Source organism: Mastigoproctus giganteus, chromosome 5 (genome assembly GCF_048544385.1).
Source record: "Mastigoproctus giganteus isolate SK-2022 chromosome 5, ASM4854438v1, whole genome shotgun sequence".
NCBI lineage: Eukaryota > Metazoa > Arthropoda > Arachnida > Uropygi > Thelyphonidae > Mastigoproctus > Mastigoproctus giganteus.
Genome location: NC_143579.1, coordinates 172,494,316 through 172,516,326, shown reverse-complemented (window position 1 = coordinate 172,516,326; position 22,011 = coordinate 172,494,316). Strand labels below are relative to the sequence as shown.

General features: G+C 38.6%; 1 protein-coding gene across 3 annotated transcripts in view; it reads left to right on the top strand.

Annotated features, from left to right (window-relative positions):
- LOC150085848 (fatty acid-binding protein-like) overlaps positions 1–22,011 on the top strand; it is a 122,131-nt gene that overhangs the window by 83,699 nt on the left and 16,421 nt on the right. For all 3 annotated transcript variants that reach the window (XM_090374268.1, XM_090374269.1, XM_090374271.1), the window contains exon 2: positions 10,753–10,925. In XM_090374268.1, the coding sequence (XP_090230394.1) occupies positions 10,753–10,925 (173 nt within the window). The remainder of the gene's footprint in view (positions 1–10,752; positions 10,926–22,011) is intronic.

Below are 22,011 nucleotides of genomic sequence, written 5' to 3'. Positions count from 1 at the left end.
TGGTATGACCATTGTTTTATACAAGAGGATAATCACCACCTTATCCCTGCTAGCTAAATTCCTGTATATCATTGACAGGACCCCATGAGCTACTTATGCAGAAAACTTCATATCTGACTGCACAATTGCCTCCAGGTCTTTTTCATTCTCCACTATCCTGAGTGTCCACGCAGTTGTTAAGTTACTTTGGGGTTACTGTTACCCATATGCAGTACTTTGCATTTGTCAATGTTAAATGTCATTTACCCCTTAGTCAAAAATTAGTCAAGAAACACTTGCCATGATGAACCGAAGACGACAAATGAAGAGCAAGAAAAACACTGACAGGGAGAAAATTGAGTATACTGAGTTATGCAAAGCCATTAGAAAGAGACTCAGAGAGGACATAAGAAGATTTAACACAAGAAAAGTAGAATAAGCATTAAGGGAAAACAAAGGATTTAAATCAGCAGCCATGAGCAGTAATACAGAAAGACAAATGATACTGAAACTGAAGAATAGCGATGGTGTACTTATAAACAGCAGAGAAGGCATAATTCAAATAGCAGAAGACTACTATAGAGAATTATACAAGGAGCGAGGGAATGATACCAGCAGTGGGGAAGATCGATTGCAAAGTAGCAACACATACAACATACCCGATATTTTTCCTGATGAGGTAGAACATGCATTGAAGAAAATGAAGAATCAGAAAGCCCCAGGGGAAGATGAAGTTACTGTAGAGTTGTTAAAATTGGGAGGAAGAGACATAACACAAAAACTGGCAAGGCTCTTCACAAAGTGCATTAGAAAAGGTGTTGACGCCTAAGCAGTGGAATAATGCAATCATAGTTTTGCTGCATAAGAAAGGAGATAAATCAGAAATTGGAAATTATAGACCAATTAGCTTGTTATCCCACATCTACAAGTTGTTCACAAGGGTCATTACTAACAGATTAGAAAGAATACTTGATGAGAATCAACCGAAAGAGCAAGCTGGCTTTAGGACAGGATTCTCAACTATGGATCACCTTCACGTAATATCACAGCTAATGGAGAAAGCAATGAATATAAAACACCATTATGCCTGGCATTTGTGGATTATGAAAAGGCATTTGACTCCATACAGCATAAGGCAATGTTTCGGGCACTGGAAAGACAAGGCATAGATACCCCATATATTATGATTTTGAAGAAAATATATGAGAGTGCTACCTCCTTTATTAGACTAGACAAAGACAGTAGGAAATTTAAAATCGAGAAAGGAGTTCGACAAGGAGACACAATATCTCCGAAGCTGTTTACTGCTGCCCTTGAGGAAGCTTTCAGAAGATTAGACTGGTCGCAGAAAGGAGTCAATGTGAAAGTACCTAAACCATTTACGATTTGCAGATGACATTGTGGTTATAAGCCACGATCCCAAAGAATTAGAGGAAAATCTTAATCAGTTATGCACAGTTAGTAAGGATTTTGGACTAAAGATTAATATGGCTAAAACGAAAGTAATGATGAACAAGTATGCCACGGAAAGGGAAATAATGATTGAAGGAGCTGTAATTGAAAAGGTGGAGTCATATACTTATCTGGGACAAGTTATTAGCTGTAATAATGATAAATGGCTGGAAGTCAAGAGAAGAATAAATTTTGGATGGATAGCATTCAGGAAATATAGTCACATACTGAAGAGCAATATCCCAGTTTGTCTGAAACGTAAAATAATGAATCAATGTATACTCCCCACCATGACTTATGGAAGTGAAACTTGGGCACTCACCAAAAGAATGGAAGAGAAGCTGAGAACTACACAGCGAAGAATGGAACAAATTATATTGGGAATCAGACTGTTAGATAAGAAGAGAAACACATGGATTAGGCAGCAAATTCAAGTAAAGGACATTCTTATCAAAACTAAAGAACAAAAATGGTCTTGGGCAGGACACATAGCCCGAAGACATGATGACAGATGGACTAAGAAAATAACAGAATGGTACCCAAGAGGAGCTAGAAGAAAACCTGGAAGACAAAGGCGGAGATGGATAGATGAAATTCATGAGTTTTTGGGTAGTAAATGGATGGCCAGTGCTCAAAACAGAAGAAACTGGAAAGTTGCTGGAGAGGCCTTCATCCTGCAGTGGATTGAAAATGGCTGATGATGATGATGATGACCCCAGGGGCTCACACCTGGTGAGTATGGGCTTGGCTCACCCAGAGTCCTGAGCTGGTTATCATCTGTTTCTCTTTCTTGGTGATTCCCTTCTACGTCTCTCTCTCTCTCTCTCATGGTAACTCGGGAATTTTGTTTTTTTTTTTTGGCTGGTGCAGCATAAGCCTCAGACTTCCTTGCACCTATAGCTAATAATAATAATCTCCAGACTTTGACATTAAGCCTAATATACCTTCATCGGTATCATTGATAAATATACAAAACAACGATGGGCCCAACACTGAACCCTGGGGGACTCCACTAAGAACATTAGTCTACGAAGAGCAGCATTGATTATCACTCTCTCCACTCAATAATCCTTTTATCCATTGTAGCCACTTGCCCTTAATGCCATACTGCTCCAATTTGTACAGTAGTCTTCAATATGCAACAGTATCAAACATTTTCATGAAATCTAATTGTGTGTGATATCAATATTATTTTTTGCATCCAGTTCCTTTGTGACCACATCATAATATCCAATCAAATTGGTCAGACAAGACTTTCCCTTAACAGATCCATGCTGTGTCTGAATTATCACTGCAGTCTTGTCTATATGATCCTGCAGTGCTTCTTAACCACTGACTCCATTATTTTCCCTGGAATAGAAGTTAAACTAACAGGTCTATAATTATTCGTATCACCCTTTGATTCCCCTTTGTGAATTGGAGATACATTTGCATCCAGTCCATCGATGCTCTCATTATTATGGCTAAGAGATTACATACTTCCTTTGCTGCCTTCTTTAATATAACTGGATAGATTCCATCCACCCCAGGTGCTTTTCTTATTGTAATAGTAATCATGGCATGTGATGCAAGAAAGCAAGCATATGAGCTTATGTAGCATCAGCCAAAAAAAAAAAAAAAAATCACACAACCATTCCCTCTAAATATTTATCCAGTTCCTCCTTAAATTTGTTTAGCCTATCAACTTCCATGACAGATGGAAGTTTGTTCCAGCAATTAACCACCCACTGGCTAAAGGCAAATTTCTGCGCACCTATTCTACAGTTGTCTTTCCTCAATTTGAATTTATGCTCCTTTAAGTTCATAATCTGAACAATTGGAACAATCCCATTAGAATTCAGCGTGCTCAACCCATTCAAGGCCTTATACACCTCAATCAGATCACCTTGCAAGTGCCTAGTCTCCAGCCGCTGCAATTTGCAGAACTTAAGCCTCTCTTGGTAAGCCTCCCTTCTCTGTACATCAAGAAAAATCTACATCCTTCCTAAAATGAGACCTCCAGACCTGTATGCAGTACTCAAGGCATGGCCTGACCATTGCCTTATACAGATGGACAATCACCTCCTTTTTTCTGCTAGCAAAATTCCTGTATATCATTGACAAAACTCCATGACCTGCTCTGGCAGCCTGTCTGCATTGCTCATAAAACTTCATATCTGACTACACAATTACTCCCAGGTCTTTCATTTTTTACCACCCTAAGTGTAGTACCACACAATTGGTACGTTCCTCTGGGGTTACTTCTACCCATATGCAGTACTTTGCATTTGTCAATGTTAAACTTCAGTTGCCACTTCTCAGCCCATTTTCCCAAATTTTCTAGATTCTGTTGCAGTAGCACACTGCCATTAATGTCATTAACTACCCTGCCAACCTTTGTATCATCTGCAAACTTCGACACTAATCCTGATATACCTTCATCACTATCATTGATAAATATACGAAACAACAGTGGACCCAACACCGATCCCTGTGGGACTACACTAATAACATTAGTCCACAAAGAGCGGCACCCATTGATTAACACACTTTGTCTTCTACCACTCGACCATCCTTTTATCCATTGTAGCAACTTACCCTTAATACCATTCTGCTCCAATTTGTACAGTAGTCTTCCATGCACAACAGTGTCAAACACTTTCCTGAAATCCAAGTACATGTACTGTATATGAAAGCAAAATTATTTTTTGTATCCAGTTCCTTTGTAACCACATCATAATATCCAATCAAATTTGTCAAACAAATTTGATTGACAAGACTTTCCCTTCACAGCATGGGTTTCATGCTGTGTCTGAATTATTGCTGCAGTCTTGTCTGGATGATCCTGCAATGCATCTTTTACCAGTGACTCCGTTATTTTACCTGGAACAGAAGTTAAACTAACTGGTCTGTACTTACTCGTGTCACCTTTCGATCCCCCTTTGTGAATTGGGGATACATTTGCATATCTCCAGTCCGTGGGGACCTCCCCTGAGTCAAAGGATGCTGTCATAATTATGGCTAAGGGTTTGCTTACTTAGTTTGCTGCCTCCTTTAATATAACTGGATAGATCCCATCCACCCCAGGTTCTTTCTTATGTTTAACTTCAACAATTTCTCTTCAATTTGCTCTCAGTTATTACAAAATCATTAAGTACCCTGTTACAATTTGATAACCTTCTGGCATTTTCAATCCTTAATAACTCTTCATGTGTGAATGTAGATGCAAAATACTCATTTAGTTTGTTTGCTATCTGAGCAGGATCATCAACAGTCGATCCATCGATATCAAGTGGACCAATCTGATTCATGCCCTTCCTTTTAGAGTTTATATAAGTAAAGAAATCCTTGCTCTTTTTTTTTTCATCCTTTGCCAAAGATTTCTCGTAATCTGCCTTCGCCTGTCCAACCTCCCTTGTGACTTCATTACAGACTAGCTTATATCTGCCATAGGCTTCTGTGTCGCCTGATAATTTATATGCATCCCATGCATTTTTCTTCTATGCCACGAGTTTCATTAGTTCATTTGACAACCATTTAGGCCTAACCTTGAACAATATTCTTAATTGGTATGAAACGTTTAGTAGCTTCCACGATTAATTCCTTGAATGCTTTCCACTTAGAATTTGCTGTTGGTAACATCATCAGTTGATCCCACTGTACAGAATTTAAAAACTGTCTGAGACCACTGTAGTCACCTATACGGAAGCAAAAACCCTTTCCTTTACCCCTGATGGTAATTATACCTTTAAGTAAATTCCACATCCGTACACCGTGATCACTGCCACCTAGTGGTTCCTTTATCTGCAAATTCTTAATACTCGAATGATCACTGCTGATAACCAGATCAAGAGTATTACCCTCTCTGGTTGCCTCTTGAACATGCTGCTGCAGGAAACAGTCATTCAATAAATCCACAAAAGTCTTACTTGTGTGCAAGTGACCAACCCACAAGTTCCAGCCACTATCTGGAAAGTTAAAATCCCCCATTATAAGATATTTTGATTTACTAGCCCACTCTATTTCTCTGTACAATTGTTCATTGTGCTCATTCGAGTCATTAGGCCTATAACACACTCCTACTCTTATTTTTGCTTTCGCAGTGCTTATATAACACCAAACTTACTCAACAGTGCACTGGCCATCTAAATCTATGTTTAACTTCAATAATTTTTCTCTTTATTCTTCTTCTTCAAGAGGAGTGTTTCCATTTACAATGGGTTTCCTGAGCCTACAAGTTATTTCTTGTTAGTTATTTTTTCCCGCCATAAAGTGTGGTTCAAGGTGTCTTGGTCGGTTAAGCTCGGGCTGTCATGCACTCCCGTACTCCATCCATCCTTGTCCTCCTAGGTCTTCCTCTTCTCCTTCTTCCAGGATAGCCTTTGGATATCTGTTTTCTTGCATCTGTTTTACATGTCCATACTATGTTAGACGCTTTTCTCTGATGGTGTCAATAATAGTCTTTTTCACTTCCATTTTTTTCCCTTATGTCTTCATTCCATTTTCTGTCTCTTCTAGAAGTTCCTGCTGAGCATCTCCAAAAATCCATTTCTGTGGAGAGCAATTTGTTTTCCGCTCACCCATTCAATGTTCAAGTTTCCGCTCCATACAATAGAAGACTTTGTGCAATCGTTTGAAATATAAGTTTCTTTGTTTTATGTAGGATATTTTTGCTCCACAGAACAGAGTTTAACATGCCGATAGCCTTTCTGCCGTCTGTAATTCTCTTATTGATCTCCGATTGGGATGATCCATCACTTTGTAAGATTGATCCCAAATATTTGAATTTATCGACTTGTTTGATTTTAAAACCTGCAATATTTAGAACGTGTCCTGGCCCTGAAGACAACATTTCAGTCTTGCTAAAATTGATTTTTAGACCCCATTGTTTATATTCCTCAAACAATTGACGACATGCATACTTTGCATCTTCTAAGTCTTGTGCTATCACCACCTGATCGTCTGCAAAAAGTAAATTGTTGAATATAGGTGTTTTTATTAATCGGCAATCCCATTTTATTACATTTTTTTTGACCAGGATCTTAGGCAGATGTTGATATAAATTTTGAAAAGTGTTGGTGACATGCAACAACCTTGTAATAAGCCTTTTGAAGTGTGGAATTCAGGTGACAAAGCTGATCCCACTTTAATTCTGCATCTATTATTCCTGTAAATTGCCTTAATAATGTTATTCAGTTGTCCATCAATATTTGCCTCTTTCAGTGCTTCCCATAAGAGTTTTCTTGGAACACTGTCATATGCCTTTTCAAGGTCAATGAAAATCATAAAGATTTTTTTTCCTTTTGATTGGCATTTTTCAAGGATCTGTCATACTTTTGAGATATGATCTATACATGACCTCCCAGCTGAAAAACCACTTTGTTCTTCTGATACCTCGATTCGGGCTTCTAAATGGTTCCTGATCCATTTTCCAAGGATCTTTAACAGCAGGTTCAGGACGCATATTCCTCAGTAATTTGAACAGCTTTTCCAATCGCCCTTCATATAAATTGATGTAATATATCCTGTTATCATTTATTTCGGTATTTCTTCTCCTCTCAGTATAGTATTTAACAGTTTTTGTATCAGAACAGCCACTCCTCTTCTTCCATATTTCAGAAGTTCCATGTAAACTCCTCCAGGTCCAGTGATTTGCCATTCCTTCCTTCCTTTATCAGGAGTTCCACTTCCCTAACAGAAACTTTTAAGCCCGAGTCTTCTACACGAAAATCCTCCATCGTCTTGAACTCTTCCCGGTCTTATTTTAAAAGTCCTTCGTAGTACTCCGTCCAGTCTTTCAAAGGTATTAATTACAAACCAGCATTGTGTTTATTCTGTTTTCTCAAGTCTTTAAGGACCTGCCATGATTCTGTCGATTGCTTGAAGCCCAATTTGCTATTAATAGTTGCGCATTTCCTTTCCCATTCTTCATTTTTCGCTTCTACTACCAACCGATTGGCTATTTTCTGTTTTTCAACGTAAATGTTCCTATATGCATCATTCCTATCACCCAGCCATTTCTGATATGCAAGTTTCTTTTCCTCTACAGGAGCTCTTACTTTCTCTGTAATCCAGGTCTTTTTTGGTCCTTGGCTCTTCTTTTTGCCTGGGATTTCATGAGCTATTTTTTTAACAGTATTTTTTAAATATTCGTAGATTTCTTCAGTATTACCTTTTATCTCGATGTTAATTGCAGCCATTCAGTCTCTGGGTGAAGTTGTTTCTAATGCTGTCGTCCTGGAGTAGGTCAATGTTAAATTGATCCACTTGTAGCATTTCCCCTTCCCTGCATTGTTGGTTGTCCACACATATTTTATTAATCCAGTTCCACCTCAGTGTTGTTTTAACAAGAAAATGGTCAGATCCACATTCAGCTCCTCTATAAACTCTGACATCTTTCAATACATAGGTCCCTGATTGTTTTGAAATAATGTAATCTATAACTGATCTAATTTTTCTTGTCTCCTGTGACCAAGTATATTTATGGATATCCTTGTGTTGGAAAAATGTGTTGTCTATTCTCAAGTCGAACTGTTCACAAAGATTGCATAGTCTATCTCCGTTGTCATTCCTCTCTTTCTCTCCAAATCTTCCAATAACTTTGCTATTTTGTTCAGTTCCTACTCTTGCATTGAAATCTCCCATTAGAGATATCTTTGTTCTTAGGAATTTTTTCTATTAATTCTCTGAGATCCTCCCAAAATTCATCCTTCAAGGTTTCGGCGGTGTCATTAGTCGGGGCATATATTCCCAAAATACATATTTCTCTCCCGTACATTTTCAGTTCCAATGAGATCATTCTTTCATTAATAAATTGCCAGTTTTTGATGTTGTCTCAATTTATTTTTAACAGCAATAGAAACTCCTGCTCTTGCTCTTTCACTCTTATCAACTCCACTCCAAAAATGGTAGTATGCTCCCGTTATTTCCTCTCCACATCCCTTTTTCTTTGTCTCTGATAACACGATGATGTCTAACTTGAATTTTTGCAATTCATCCGAAAGAAAGTTTCTTTTAGTTGAAAGGCCTTGAATATTCCAGCATCCCAAAATCATAGTCCTTTTCTGTTTGCCGAGTCGTTCTAAAAGTGCAGTCCATTTTCATTTTCACTTGTAGGTCTTTTAGCATTTGTGTATTTTTTACACTGAACGAGGAGCTAGCCTGTTGCAGCAACCCCCAACCTGGAGGGCCGGGGTATCTCTCTTAGTCTGGCCCCTACTCTTTGACCTATCCGGCTTGGGAGGCCCTACCAGTAGCTAAGCTACTGCCAACTTAGCTCTCCGGGTCATCGGGACACGCAAGCTCCCCCACTGCGACAAGGTGGAGAATACCATATTGTCCTCCAACAATTTCTCAGTTATTATAAAATCATTTAGCTCCCTGTTAGAGTTTAATAAGCTTCTGTTCTCCAGTTCCCTATAGAATTCCTCATGTGTGAAATGTAGATGCAAAATACTTATTCAGTTTGGCAGTCAAACTATCAATATAAAGCAGACCAATCTGATTCATCCTCTTCCTTTTAGAATTTCTAAGTAAAGAACTCTTTGCTGTTTTCTTTGCATCCTTTGCCAAAGATTTCTTGTAATCTGCCATTACTTGCCTTTACCCCCTTTGTGACTTGATTACTTGATTATATCTACCATAGGCTACACTGTCACCTGATAATTTATATGCATCCCATGCATTTTTCTTCTCTGCCACAAGTCTCATTAGTTCATCTGACATCCTTGTGGGCCTAAACCTTGAACAGAATTTCTTAGTTGGTATGAAAATTCTAGTAGCTTCCAAGATTACTTCCTTGAATGCTTCCCATTTAGAATTTTATTTTGGTAACATTGTCAGTTGGTCCCACAGTAAAGAATTTAAAAACTGTTTGAGACCACCGTCACCTTAACGAAAACAAAAACCATTCCCTTTAGCCCTGGTGGTAGTTAAATCTTTAAATAAATCCCATACCAGTCCACTGTGATCATTGTCACATAGTGGTTATTTTGGAGAATAGTCAAAATCTAAGCATTTCAACCTGCATAGAGTGAAATCTGCCTCTAAAGTCTGTTTCACCATAGAAGCCTGAGCAGTATCTGCAAAATGTGTATACTAAATCAATCGAAATTTTGACAACAGATTTTAGTGTTTTTAGAACTATCTAGTGATAGTGGTGAACAGGAAGCTTAGTGTGTAAATGAACTTTGCAGAAACTGAGGAAAATAACTGATATCATGGTATACCTTTTTGACATTTAAAAATTTTAGGAGTTTTCATATTAATCTAAAATTTTGTTGTTTTTTTTTGGTAATAGAATAGAATAAGGCTTTATTATGTATTTTGCACAAAGAATTGTTTTAATTTTTTTGAGCACTTTAGTTTTTTTTTTTTTTTTTTTCCCTAAGCAGTAAATAGTAATAATGTAGCTAAGGAAATCATTTTTTTAATTACAGATGTAGTATAGTTTCTTTTGTTTGATATCCAGTAAACACTGTACAGGGCATAGTGTGAATAATCTCACTTCTCGTTGCTTTTGAAAGCTTGCTTTTTTGCATTGCCTCTACTAATGCTAATGCTAAAAGACTTCTGTACAGATTGGAGCACTGTGTCATTAAGGGCAAGTTATTGCTATAGATAAAGGGATGGTTGAGTGGGAGAAGACAGTTGTTATGAATGGGTACTTCACCTCATGGATAAATGTTATTAGTGAAGTACCTCAGGATTCAGTGCTGAACCCATTGTTGTTTTCAGTATTTATTAATGATATTGATGAAGATATATCAGACCTAATGTCTAAGTTTGCAGAGGATATGAAGGTTGGCAAGGACATTTTGCTTGCTGACAGCGAGCAAAATGTCCTTGAAAATCCATGCACCTCAACAATATATATCTTCCAAGACAAAGCTGGATAGCTTTGTCTTGTCAATCACAGTTGGGAGATGTACCATGCATAGCTATCATAGGGAAATTATATGAATTGCTCAATTTCTAGTTATGTTATATTATATATATGTTAACAGTTATATGTCTTATTCTTTCTTGGCCTTATCTATCTGCATGAAAATTAAACTCTACCCACGATAGCAACTTACACTAAAGTGACCACTTTTGAGCAGACCCATGACTGGTCACTTTAGGCTGGTTTCACTTATTTAGATAATAGGATTCTTTTATGTTGTAAGTATAATTATGGTTGGCTTTGATGTAGCAGTTAAATGTGCATACACTTGCATATTTCCTTATTTTTGGTCCCCACCTCTGCGTACATAGATATACACATAGGCAGTAGAATAAAAGTAGAAAATGTGCTTCGTTACAGTTAAGAATAAACTTGAAATCAGTTATTAATCTTACTAGGTGTAGGAATGGTGATGCGGAAGTTGGGTGGCGCATCTAAACCAGTAGTGGAAATTAAAAAGGATGGCGACACCTGGTTGATTATTACTTCAACTACCTTTAAGACAACTGAATTGAAATTTAAGCTGGGAGAAGAATTTCAGGAAACTCGTATGGATGATACTGTCGTGAAGGTAGGTTTTAACTTATATTTTATTATTTGTTCAGCAGTTCATTTTATATTAGCTGCACAGGAATAAAACTTAATTTCGGTTGGGGGGAAAAATGACAATTTAAATGTGTTATCAGAGTTTTCTATAAATGAGAATGTAGGATTTATAAAACTATTTTTCCTCCCTCCTCTGTAATCTGTATTTTGCATAATTCCAGACTGAAATAGTTATTTAACTTTAATAATACTAGGTAACAAAATTTCAAAAAGGTTCTGTTCATCTGCATTTCTTGGTGTTTCTTTTTGAATTTGGGTATTTTGATAATGACCTGGCTTTTACTTTGCATCAGTGGTTTGCCGAGAAATGAAAGAAAAATAAATATGCAACAATGCAGGGTTATCCCACAAGGATGGCCTCTGTAGCCAAGTGGTCAGGAGTGGTAGTGCAGTAGCATGTGCTCTTTGATAGACTGGGGTTCAAGCCCCTGACTGCTAAATATGGTTGATCTGCCATCCTGCACTGGACCAGCCTGGCAGATATAGTCTGTTTCCCTCAACATGAATCATTGAAGAGGCTTCTATCTTGTAGTGGATTGATAATGGCTGCAGTTTATTTATTTTTTCATTTTATCCCGCAAGTAATGCACTATGCTCTTTGCTCCATATGGCCGCATAACTGACATTTATCAGGATAATAATTTCAAGTTTAACTTCAACATGTGCTTGAAACAGAGTTCCTGCATTGAATGTTACATAGAGGCCTTTTAAAAAATGGATGGTGATGTCACTTCATGTCAGATTACAGTTTCAGATCAAAGACATTTTATAAAATTAACTTTATGTGGTCGAACTTTGATAGAAATTTATGAATTGTTGCAGGAAGTGTCTGGTGAATCGACAGTAGATTGTAGAACCATTTCACGTTGGTCTCAAAGGTTTCATCGAGGTTGGGTCAGTGTCAAAGACAAGCAATGTCCAGGTAGATCGAAGATATCTGTGGACAATACATCAGTAGTCATTATTACCCTCAGTTTGGAGGAAGACAGATGATGACCTGTGAAGGAACAGCTAGTGAATCTAGAATATTGAAGTCATCTGTTTTCTGAATTTTAAATAAGATGTTACAAAAATGAAAGGTCACCACTCAGTGGGTCCCACGTTTGCTATCAGATGAATAGTGAGCAAAGTATAAAGAAATTGCAATACAGTTAGTGATAAGGTGAAGAGTTTTAAAAACAGGTTGCCATTGATGAGACATGGACACATGACTTTGAACCTGAACTGAACTTAAAATCAGCTGGTGGCAGCATCCATCTTTGCCATTCCCCCCCCCCTCTAAATATTGTGGGTCATATGCCACTTGAAAGATCAGTAATTGGAGATTATCAACATTTCTTCATCAGAAGCGACCACAGATGTCAGAAGCTGTTGTGCTTGCACACCATGACAACAAAAGTCCATATCACAGTCTATACGGCTTGTTTTCACTGATTACAAGATGGAAGCACTACCTCAACCCCCCTTCCTTATATTCCTGATAAGAGTCCTTGTGATTACGATCTATTCCACAACCTCAAGGAACCTTTGTTGATAAAAATTGCCATTTTTAGAAGTGCTGAGTGTAGCTGTGACCCTCATCACGGTTAAACAGGATTTAAAAATTGTCCGAATGTTGGAAGCAATCATAGGGCACAAGGAGACTACATTGCTACTCGGAAAAATTTACATAAAAAATCTGAAACTACTCGGGTTTTTAATGTAAATTATATATTAGATTAACCACTTCTGTTTATTACTTTTGGGATAACTCTCATAGTATATCAGATTTATTAACAATGTTTAACTTCTTTACAGAACAAAGTATTAGTCTTAGTTACAAGTAAATAACAAGGTTTTTTTTTTTTTTTTTTATGAAAACCCCAAACACAAGAGGGATTAGAACCTATAGTACTCAGTATCGTGATTGGATTCTTCGATTGGAGGTTGAGAAGATGAAAGAAGATATTTGTTAACATTGGACTTGAACTTCTGTAGGTTGTAATTTTCAGGAAATACGTATGAAGGAAGGTTATTCCACAAAACGGCAGTTGAGTGAATAAACGAGGAAGATGAAAAGTTGGTTCTGTGGGTTTGAAGTTGGACAGTAAATGGATGTTGGCTGGTGGCGGCACGTGTTTGGACTGTTTTGAAAGAGAGCGGGAATTATAGAAGCCAATTCAAAAGAACAGTGCCCATGGAAGTATCTGTAGAAGAGGCATGCAGCAGAAACAGTACATCTGTGAGAAAGCGAGTGGAGAGACTCTGTTAGAGATGAATCATTAATTAACATAACTGCCCTCTTCTGAATGGAATCAAGAAGCCTGAGAGAGGTTTTGGGGGCACCACCCCAGATGTGGGAACAATATTCCATGGCAGGGCGGATTTGCGATTTGTACAGAGTGAACAGCAGTTTGGAAGAAAAGTAACACCAAGACAAAAGAGAAAACCAAGTTTTTTAGAAGCAGAGGAGGCAATATTTGTAATGTGCTTGTGCCAAGGGAGATTAGAAGTCAGGGTAATCCCCAAAAGTGATATATCATTTTGCCTAGAAATTGGAGTGTCACCAAAGATAAGTATAGGAGCTAAAGAACCCTGTTTTTGCGAGATATAAGACAGGACTGAGTTGTAGAAGGATTAAAATCAACTAAGTTGTCTTTGCCCCACTGGAGAATTACCTGGAGATCGGCATAAGAAATTGGTAGCAGATATTCGAGAAGTTGAAGCTGATTGAGCAGGGCAAGGTTTCTCAAAATGGAAAGTGGAATGCAATGTTGCTATCATGGGCAAAACTGTGGATAGGATTCCCAGTCAATGTTAGAAGGTCATTAATATACAAGAGGAAAAGAGTGGAGAAATTAGAAGCCAAAGAGCCATCTACCATCACCCTCAGTGGGTGGCCAGAGAGAAAAGTGGATAACCAATCACAAAAAACAGTTGGCAAACCATAAGATGGAACTTGTTTAGAAAACCTTTATGCCAAACACAATCGAAAGCATTTGAGATGTCAAGAGCAGCTGCTTGTGTTTCACTGAACTTTTCCATTGAATTTGTTCATAAATGGGTAACATAAGCCAGACTGTCACCCGTGGATCGACACTGATGGAATCCATACAGGCGATCATTGATCAGACAGAAGATTTCTAGATAGTTTTAAGAGTTGGCAGTTAATTGATTTCTCTATTACTTTAGAAAGAGTAGAAGTAATTGCAATGGGACAATAATTCAATGGGGGTAATTTGTCACCCTTTTTAGGAACTGGCTGGATATGAGAAAATTTCTAAGCAGAAGGAAAAACACCTTTGGAATAAGAAAGCGAAAAAAGGTGGCAAAGAACAGGAGTAAGTTCAGGAGCACAGGTTTTAAGAACAAATGGAGAAATAACATCAGGACCTGGAACTTTCTTAGCATCAAGATTTGTCAAAATCCTTCTGACATCCTTTTGACGGAGGACCACTGGAGGCATTGAATGAGCATGTTGGGATTGGTGGGAGGTGTTTTACCAAGATCATTAATACATGAGTTGAAAGAAAAATGGGATGCTAGCAGGTCAGCTTTATCCTTGGCTGATGTGACAATAGAACCATCTGATTTTGACAGGTGGGAGCAGAGATGTGCAAAAGTTGTGGCTAATAGCTTTGGCAAGAGACCAGAATGCTCGGCTACCGTTAGGGCAAGAAGCAAGTTTTCTACTCTTAGCCTGTTCAAAATTTAGTTTGGACTGATTGATAACTGCTTTACAATTGTTGCGAGCTTTGGTGTAGGCAGAAAATGAAACTGAAGAATTGCAAACAAGCCAATTATGATATACAACAGTCTTAGCATATTTATTGGAAAACCAAGGTTTAGATAGGGGATGAGATTTTAAAGTGGATTGTTGAATAAAGGATTCCATTACTACAAGAATAATTTCACCCCATTTTGCATTCTTGTAATGTCGATAACGGCTCCACTGGAGAAGAGACAATCACCAAGTTGTGATCTGAGGTGCATAAAGGACCACTCACTTCGACCATGTACTTAGGAAGGGTTGTTTGTGAGAAAAAGATCAAGGTGTTGGCTGTATGGTTAGGATTGTCCGGTATTCTAGTAGGTAAATGAACAATCTTGCAAGGTCATTAGTAATTGCAAAAGCCTCAGCATCCCGAACAGCTGGGTCTGTGTGAATAGAGAATGGAAGCCAGCTGTAGTTGTGAACATTAAAATCACCAAGGAAAATTGCCTCACTCTTAGGAAAGTTGGACTGGACTGGACTGGGGAAAGTTAAGTTGCAAAGAGAAGAAGTCAAAGAGCTCCAAATGTTAGTGGAGTTGGGAGAACGGTAGAGAAAACAGATGAATTTGATGGAATGAGGTAGAGAGATTTTAGCATTAGCATTAGTAGAGGCATTTGATGCAAGAAAGCAAGCTTATGCAGCATCAGCCAAAAAAAAAAAAATAAAGTGAAATAAATAAATAAAAAAATAACCACTTCCACTTCACCCCTCAGTTCGTTCGAAATACCTGTCCAGCTGAACCTTAAACTTATTTAGGCTATCAACTTCCACGACAAGGGATGGAAGTCTGTTCCACCTACCAACCACCCGCTGGCTAAAGGCAAATTTCCGCACATCTATCCTACATCTGTCTTTCCTCAATTTGAATTTATGCCCTCTCAGGTGATTATTCTGAGCAAGAGGAAGAATCCCATCAGCATTGAGCATGCTCAAACCATTCAAGGCTCTATCAGATCACCTCGCTGGTGCCGTCTCCAGACGCTGTAATTCGCAAAACTTAAGCCTTTCTTCGTAAGAGCACCCCTTTGTTCCATTCACTAATCTTGTTGCCCTTCTCTGTACTCGTTCCAGCAGCTCTACATCCTTCTTGAAATGAGGCCTCCAGGCCTGTATACAGTACTCTAGGTGTGGCCTGACCATTGCCTTATACAAGGGAATAATCACCTCCTTATCCCTGCTAGAAAAATTCCTATATATCATTGACAATACACCATGAGCTACTCTTGCAGCCCGTCTGCACTGCTCAGAGAACTTCATATCTGCCTGCACAACCAACCCCAGGTCCCTTTCATTCTCTACCACTGTCAGTGCAGTACCACAGAGTTGATACGTTGCTGTGGGGTTGCTGTTTCCCATATGTAGTACTTTACATTTGTCAATGTTAAACTTCATTTGCCACCTCTCAGCCCATCTGCTCAACTTTTCCAGATCCTGTTGCAGCAGCATAGTGTCAGTAGTGTCCTTGACAACCCTGCCAACCTTCGTACCGTCTGCAAACTTGGACATTAAGCCCGATATACCATCATCAATATCATTTATAAATACAGAAAACAGTAAAGGACCCGATACTGAACCCGGAGGGACTCCAATAATAACATTAGTCCACGATGAGCAGTGTCCATTGATTACCACTCTCTGTCTTCTCCCCCTCAACCACCTCTTTATCGATAGCAGCAATTTGCCTCCAATGTCACACTGCTCCAATTTGTGCAGCAGTCTTCCATGTGCAACAGTATCAAAAGCCTTTCTAAGATCCAAGTATATAATATCAAAGTTATTCCCTGCATCCAGGTCTTTTGTAACTGCATCATAGTATCCAATCAAATTGGTCAGGCAAGACTTCCCCTTAACAAAACCATGCTGTGTCCGAGCTATAACTGAAGTCTTGTCTAAATGATCCTGCAGTGCTTCTTTAACCAGTGCCTCCATTAATTTTCCGGGAACAGAAGTTAAACTCGCAGGTCTATAATTACTTATGTCAGCCTTTGATCCTCCCTTGTGAATTGGGGTAACATTTGCACATCTCCAGTCCATGGGTACCTCCCCTGAGTCCAAGGAATCTCTCATAATTATGGCTAAGGGTTTGCTTACCTCCTTCTCTGCCTCCTTTAATATAACTGGATAGATCCCATCCACCCCAGGTGCCTTTCTTGTGTTTATCTTCAACAATTTCTCCTCCACTTTACTCTCAGTTATTACAAGATTCTCTAGCTTACTGCTAGAGTTGAATACACCTCTGGAATTCCCCTTGCTGAATAAATCTTCATGTGTGAATGTCGATGCAAAATATTCATTTAGTTTGTTAGCTACCTGAGCAGGGTCATCAACAGTTGACCCATCAATATCAAGTGGACCAATCTGGTTCATCCCCTGCCTTCTAGAGTTTGCATAAGTAAAGAACTCTTTGCTGTTTTTCTTCGCATCCCTTGCCAAGGATATCTCGTAATCTGCCTTCGCCTGCCTAACCTCCTTTGTAACTTGGTTACAGATCAACTTGTATCTATCATAGGCTTCTGTGTCACGTGTTAATTTGTATATATCCCATGCATTTTTCTTCTCTGCCATATGCCTCATTAGTTCATCTGACATCCATTTAGGCCTAAACCTTGAACAATCTTTCTTAGTTGGTATGTAAAGCCTAGTAGCTTCCAAGATAAGTTCTTTGAATGCTTCACATTTTGAATTTGCTGTTGGTAACATCATTAGTTGGTCCCACTGTATAGAATTTAAATACTGTCTCAGTCCATCTTAGTCGCCTTTATGAAAGCAATAACCCTTCCCTAATGGTAGTTACCTCTTTGAGTAAATCCCACTTCAGCACACTGATCACTGCTACGTAGTGGTTCATTTATCTGCAGATTCTTAATGCATGAAGAATCACTGCTGATAATCAAATCAAGAGTATTACTCCCTTTAGTTGCCTCCCGAACATGCTGTTGTAGAAATCACTCATCCAATAAATCCACAAAAGCCTTGCTAGTCTGTGAGTGATCAGCCCCCAAATTGCAGTCAATATCTGGGAAATTAAAATTCCCCCATTATAAGACTCTCTGATTTACTGGCCCACTCTATTTCCCTGTACAGTTTCTTATTATATTCATCAGAGTCATTAGGCCTATAGCACACTCCTACTTTCAATTTTGATCTCCCAATGCTTAAGTCACACCAAACTGACTCGACACTGCACTGTCCAGCGATGTCGACTGGCTTCACTTCCTTGGTTTTTATGTATTTCTTAACTAATAGCATAACCCCTCTTCCCTTTCTATCCTGTCTATCCTTTCTGTAGACATTGTACTCCCCAAATTCCAGTTCTGCATTCCTTTTATCTGTGTGACACCACGTCTCTGAAATCCCAACAATATCTGCCTTTGATGTTTTGAGCAATACCGTAAATTCATCAAATTTATTTACTAAACTCCTAGCATTGGTGTACACGCAAGTATACATGCACCTGTTCTTTTTCTTAGCTACCCTAACACAACCCATGTGTTTACCTGTACCCCAATGATTCCCAGAAGTCTCTGAAATATCCTGCATCTTATTTTCCAGGCTGCTGCTCATTCCAATAGAAGCAGTGCAAGAATCACTTTCTTCTCTGCCAGTCCTTGTATCCCCCCAATATTTTAATACAGAAATTCAATAATTACACTTTTCTTCTTCAGAGTTGACTATTTAAATCCCTGTTGTGGCTGAATAGAAACTTACAGCATGTGCTGTTATGGTGGATGTGTTCACTGGCAACATTTTATACACAGGATGATGCAAAACATGAATTTCTCCAAATAGATAAATGAAGTACACTAACTAATATAATTTTTTGGCTAAATAATTAAATTTATTTTACTGTAAAGTGAAATGAATTTTATCTAGTCAAGGCCTAAACTAAACCAGTCAAGCCTGAATACAGATAGTCAGCATTTCAGAACCACTTTGGGTACCATTTTCAAGACAAGGAAGCTGGTAATAACAGGACTACTAATGCATATTGCATGCATTGAATTTTTTTAACATTGAGGCTATTCTCAAGAAATTTTTACACCTGGTTTTGGATCTAAGGGACCCCAGTTTAAAAACTCAATAGCACATCAGGATTAGGGGCTCACATCTGGTGAGTATGGGCTTAGCACACCCAGGGTCCTCAGCTGGATATCATCATTATTCTCTTTCTTGGTGATTCCTTTCTACTTCTAACGACTCTTTTTTGCTCTCTCTCTCTCTCTCTCTCTCTCTCTCTCTCTCTCTCTCTCTCTCTCTCTCTCTCTCTCTCTCGCAGCATAAGCCCAGGCTTCCTTGCACCATATGGCTAATAATAATTTTTTTTTGGTGGTTGTAGTTTTGATAGTTCACAAAACAAAAATATCTTATTAATAACTGTGATTATTAAATTAATAATCACATAGTTATTTTTTTTAAATCAAATTTATTCCAGTTTACTTTATTTAAATCATGCTTGTTTTCAATTTGGTGCTGATTTTTGGAAGTTATAACACAGTTCCCATTAGAAAATTTTTCTTAACCTTGCTAAGTCAAATTTACGTATCAAACAAAAGTTTGTAACAATACAAATTTCAAAAAACAAACTGTTATGAGTAGCTTGCACTTTTTTATTTTTGGGCGCCTCCGTAGACAGGTGGGCAGGAGCAACAGCATGTAGCACACGCTTCTTGATTAGACCAGGGTTTGAGCTCGTGACCACCAAATACGGAGAATGCGGAAAGGTCAGGGAATGACCACTGCATATCCCCGGAGTAATATGGTCTTAGTTGCTAATGCTTCTAAAAATCAAATAACAACAACTTTTTTTCTTTTGTGTGCAAAGTAAGATGGATGCAAAAGTTTTAATTTGATACCACTATTAGGAATCTTTGGTATAATCTATTAGGTATAATCCATTATTAGGTATAATCTTTGGCAAGGGATGTAAAGAAAAACAGCAAAGAGTTTACTTATGTAAACTCTAGAAGGAAGGGGATGAATCAGATTGGCCCACTTGATATCGATGGTCAACTGTTGATGATCCTGCTCAGGTAGCTAACAAACTAAATGAATATTTTGCATCGACATTCACACATGAGGAGTTATTTAGCGAGGGGAAAGCCAGAGGTGTATTCAACTCTAGCAGTAAGCTAGAGAATCTTGTAATAACTGAGAGTAAAGTGGAGGAGAAATTGTTGAAGATAAACACAAGAAAGGCACCCGGGGTGGATGGGATCTATCCAGTTATAATAAAGGAGGCAGCAGAGGAAGTAAGAAAACTCTTAGCCATAATTATGAGAGCTTCCTTGGACTCAGGGGAGGTACCCACAGACTGGAGTTGTGCAAATGTGGCCCCAATTCACAAAGGAGGATCAAAGGCTGACACAGGTAATTCTAGACCTGTGAGTTTAACTTCCCTTCCAGAAAAATTAATGGAGGCACTACTTAAAGAAGCACTGCAGGATCATTTAGACAAGACTTCAGTTATAGCTCGGACACAGCATGGTTTTGTTAAGGGGAAGTCTTGCCTGACCTATTTGATTGGATACTATGATGCAGTCACAAAAGAACTGGATGCAGGGAATAACTTTGATATTATATACTTGGATCTTAGAAAGGCTTTTGATACTGTTGCACATGGAAGACTGCTGCACAAATTGGAGCAGTGTGACATTGGAGCCAAATTGCTGCTGTGGATAAAGGGGTGGCTGAGGGGGAGAAGACAGAGAGTGGTAATCAATGGACACTGCTCGTCGTGGACTAATATTATTAGTGGAGTCCCTCAGGGCTCAGTGTTGGGTCCATTATTGTTTTCTGTATTTATAAATGATATTGATGATGGTATATCAAGCTTAAATGTCCACGTTTGCAGACGATACAAAAGTTGGCAGGGTTGTTAAGGACACTACTGACGCTATGCTGCTGCAACAGGATCTGGAAAGGTTGAGCAGATGGGCCGAGAGGTGGCAAATGAAGTTTAACATTGACAAATGTAAAGTACTACACATGGGAAACAGCAACCTCAGAGCAACGTATAAACTCTGTGGTACTACACTGACAGTGGTAGAGAATGAAAGGGACCTGGGGGTGCTGGTTGTGAAGGCAGATATGAAGTTCTCTGAGCAGTGCAGATGGGCTGCAAGAGTAGCTCATGGTGTATTGTCAATGATATATAGGAATTTTTCTAGCAGGGATAAGGAGGTGATTATTCCCTTCTATAAGGCAATGGTCAGGCCACACCTAGAGTACTGTATACAGGTCTGGAGGCCTCATTTCAAGAAGGATGTAGAGCTGCTGGAACAAGTACAGAGAAGGGCAACAAGATTAGTGAATGGAACAAAGGGGTGCTCTTACGAAGAAAGGCTTAAGTTTTGCAAATTACAGTGTCTGGAGACTAGGCACCAGCGAGGTGATCTGATAGAGGTGTATAAAGCCTTGAATGGTTTGAGCATGCTCAATGCGGATGGGATTCTTCCTCTCGCTCAGAATAATCACCTGAGAGGGCATAAATTCAAATTGAGGAAAGACAGATATAGGATCGACGTGCGGAAATTTGCCTTTAGCCAGCGGGTGGTTGGTTGGTGAAACAGACTTCCATCCCTTGTCGTGGAAGTTGATAGCCTAAATAAGTTTAAGGCTCAGCTGGACAGGTATTTTGAACGAACAGAGGGGTGAAGTGGAAGTGGGTTTTTTTTTTTTTTTTTTTGGCTGATGCTGCATAAGCTTGCTTTCTTGCATCAAATGCCTCTACTAATGCTAATGCTAAATGCTAATGTGGCTGCAAATAGATTTTTTGAAATTTTGTTACATAATCAAATACACATAGAGGAAAAGTGTCATTGCAGTATCATTTATAAAAACAGTTCAATGTGAGTAGCACAAACTTCTTTATTTTATCCAATGCACAACATGGTTTTCAGTTTTTGTAATTTTTTTTTTTTTTTTTTTTTATGTGAACCCCAAACATGAGAGATATTAGAACCTATAGTACTTAGTACCATGCTTGGGTTGGAGGTTGAGAAGACGAAAGAAGATATTTGTTGACATTGGACTTGAACTTCTGTAGATTGTAATTTTCAGGAAATACGTATGAAGGAAGGTTGTTCCAGAAAACGGCAGTTGAATGAATAAATGAGGAAGATGAAAAGTTGGTTCCGAGAGTTGGAAGTTGGACAGTAAATGGATGTTGGCTGGTGGCGGCATGTGTTCGGACTGTTTTGAAAGAGAACGGGAATTACAGAAGCCAATTCAGAAGAACAGTGTCCATGGAAGTATCTGTAGAAGAGGCATGCAGCAGAGTGGAGAGACTCTGTTAGAG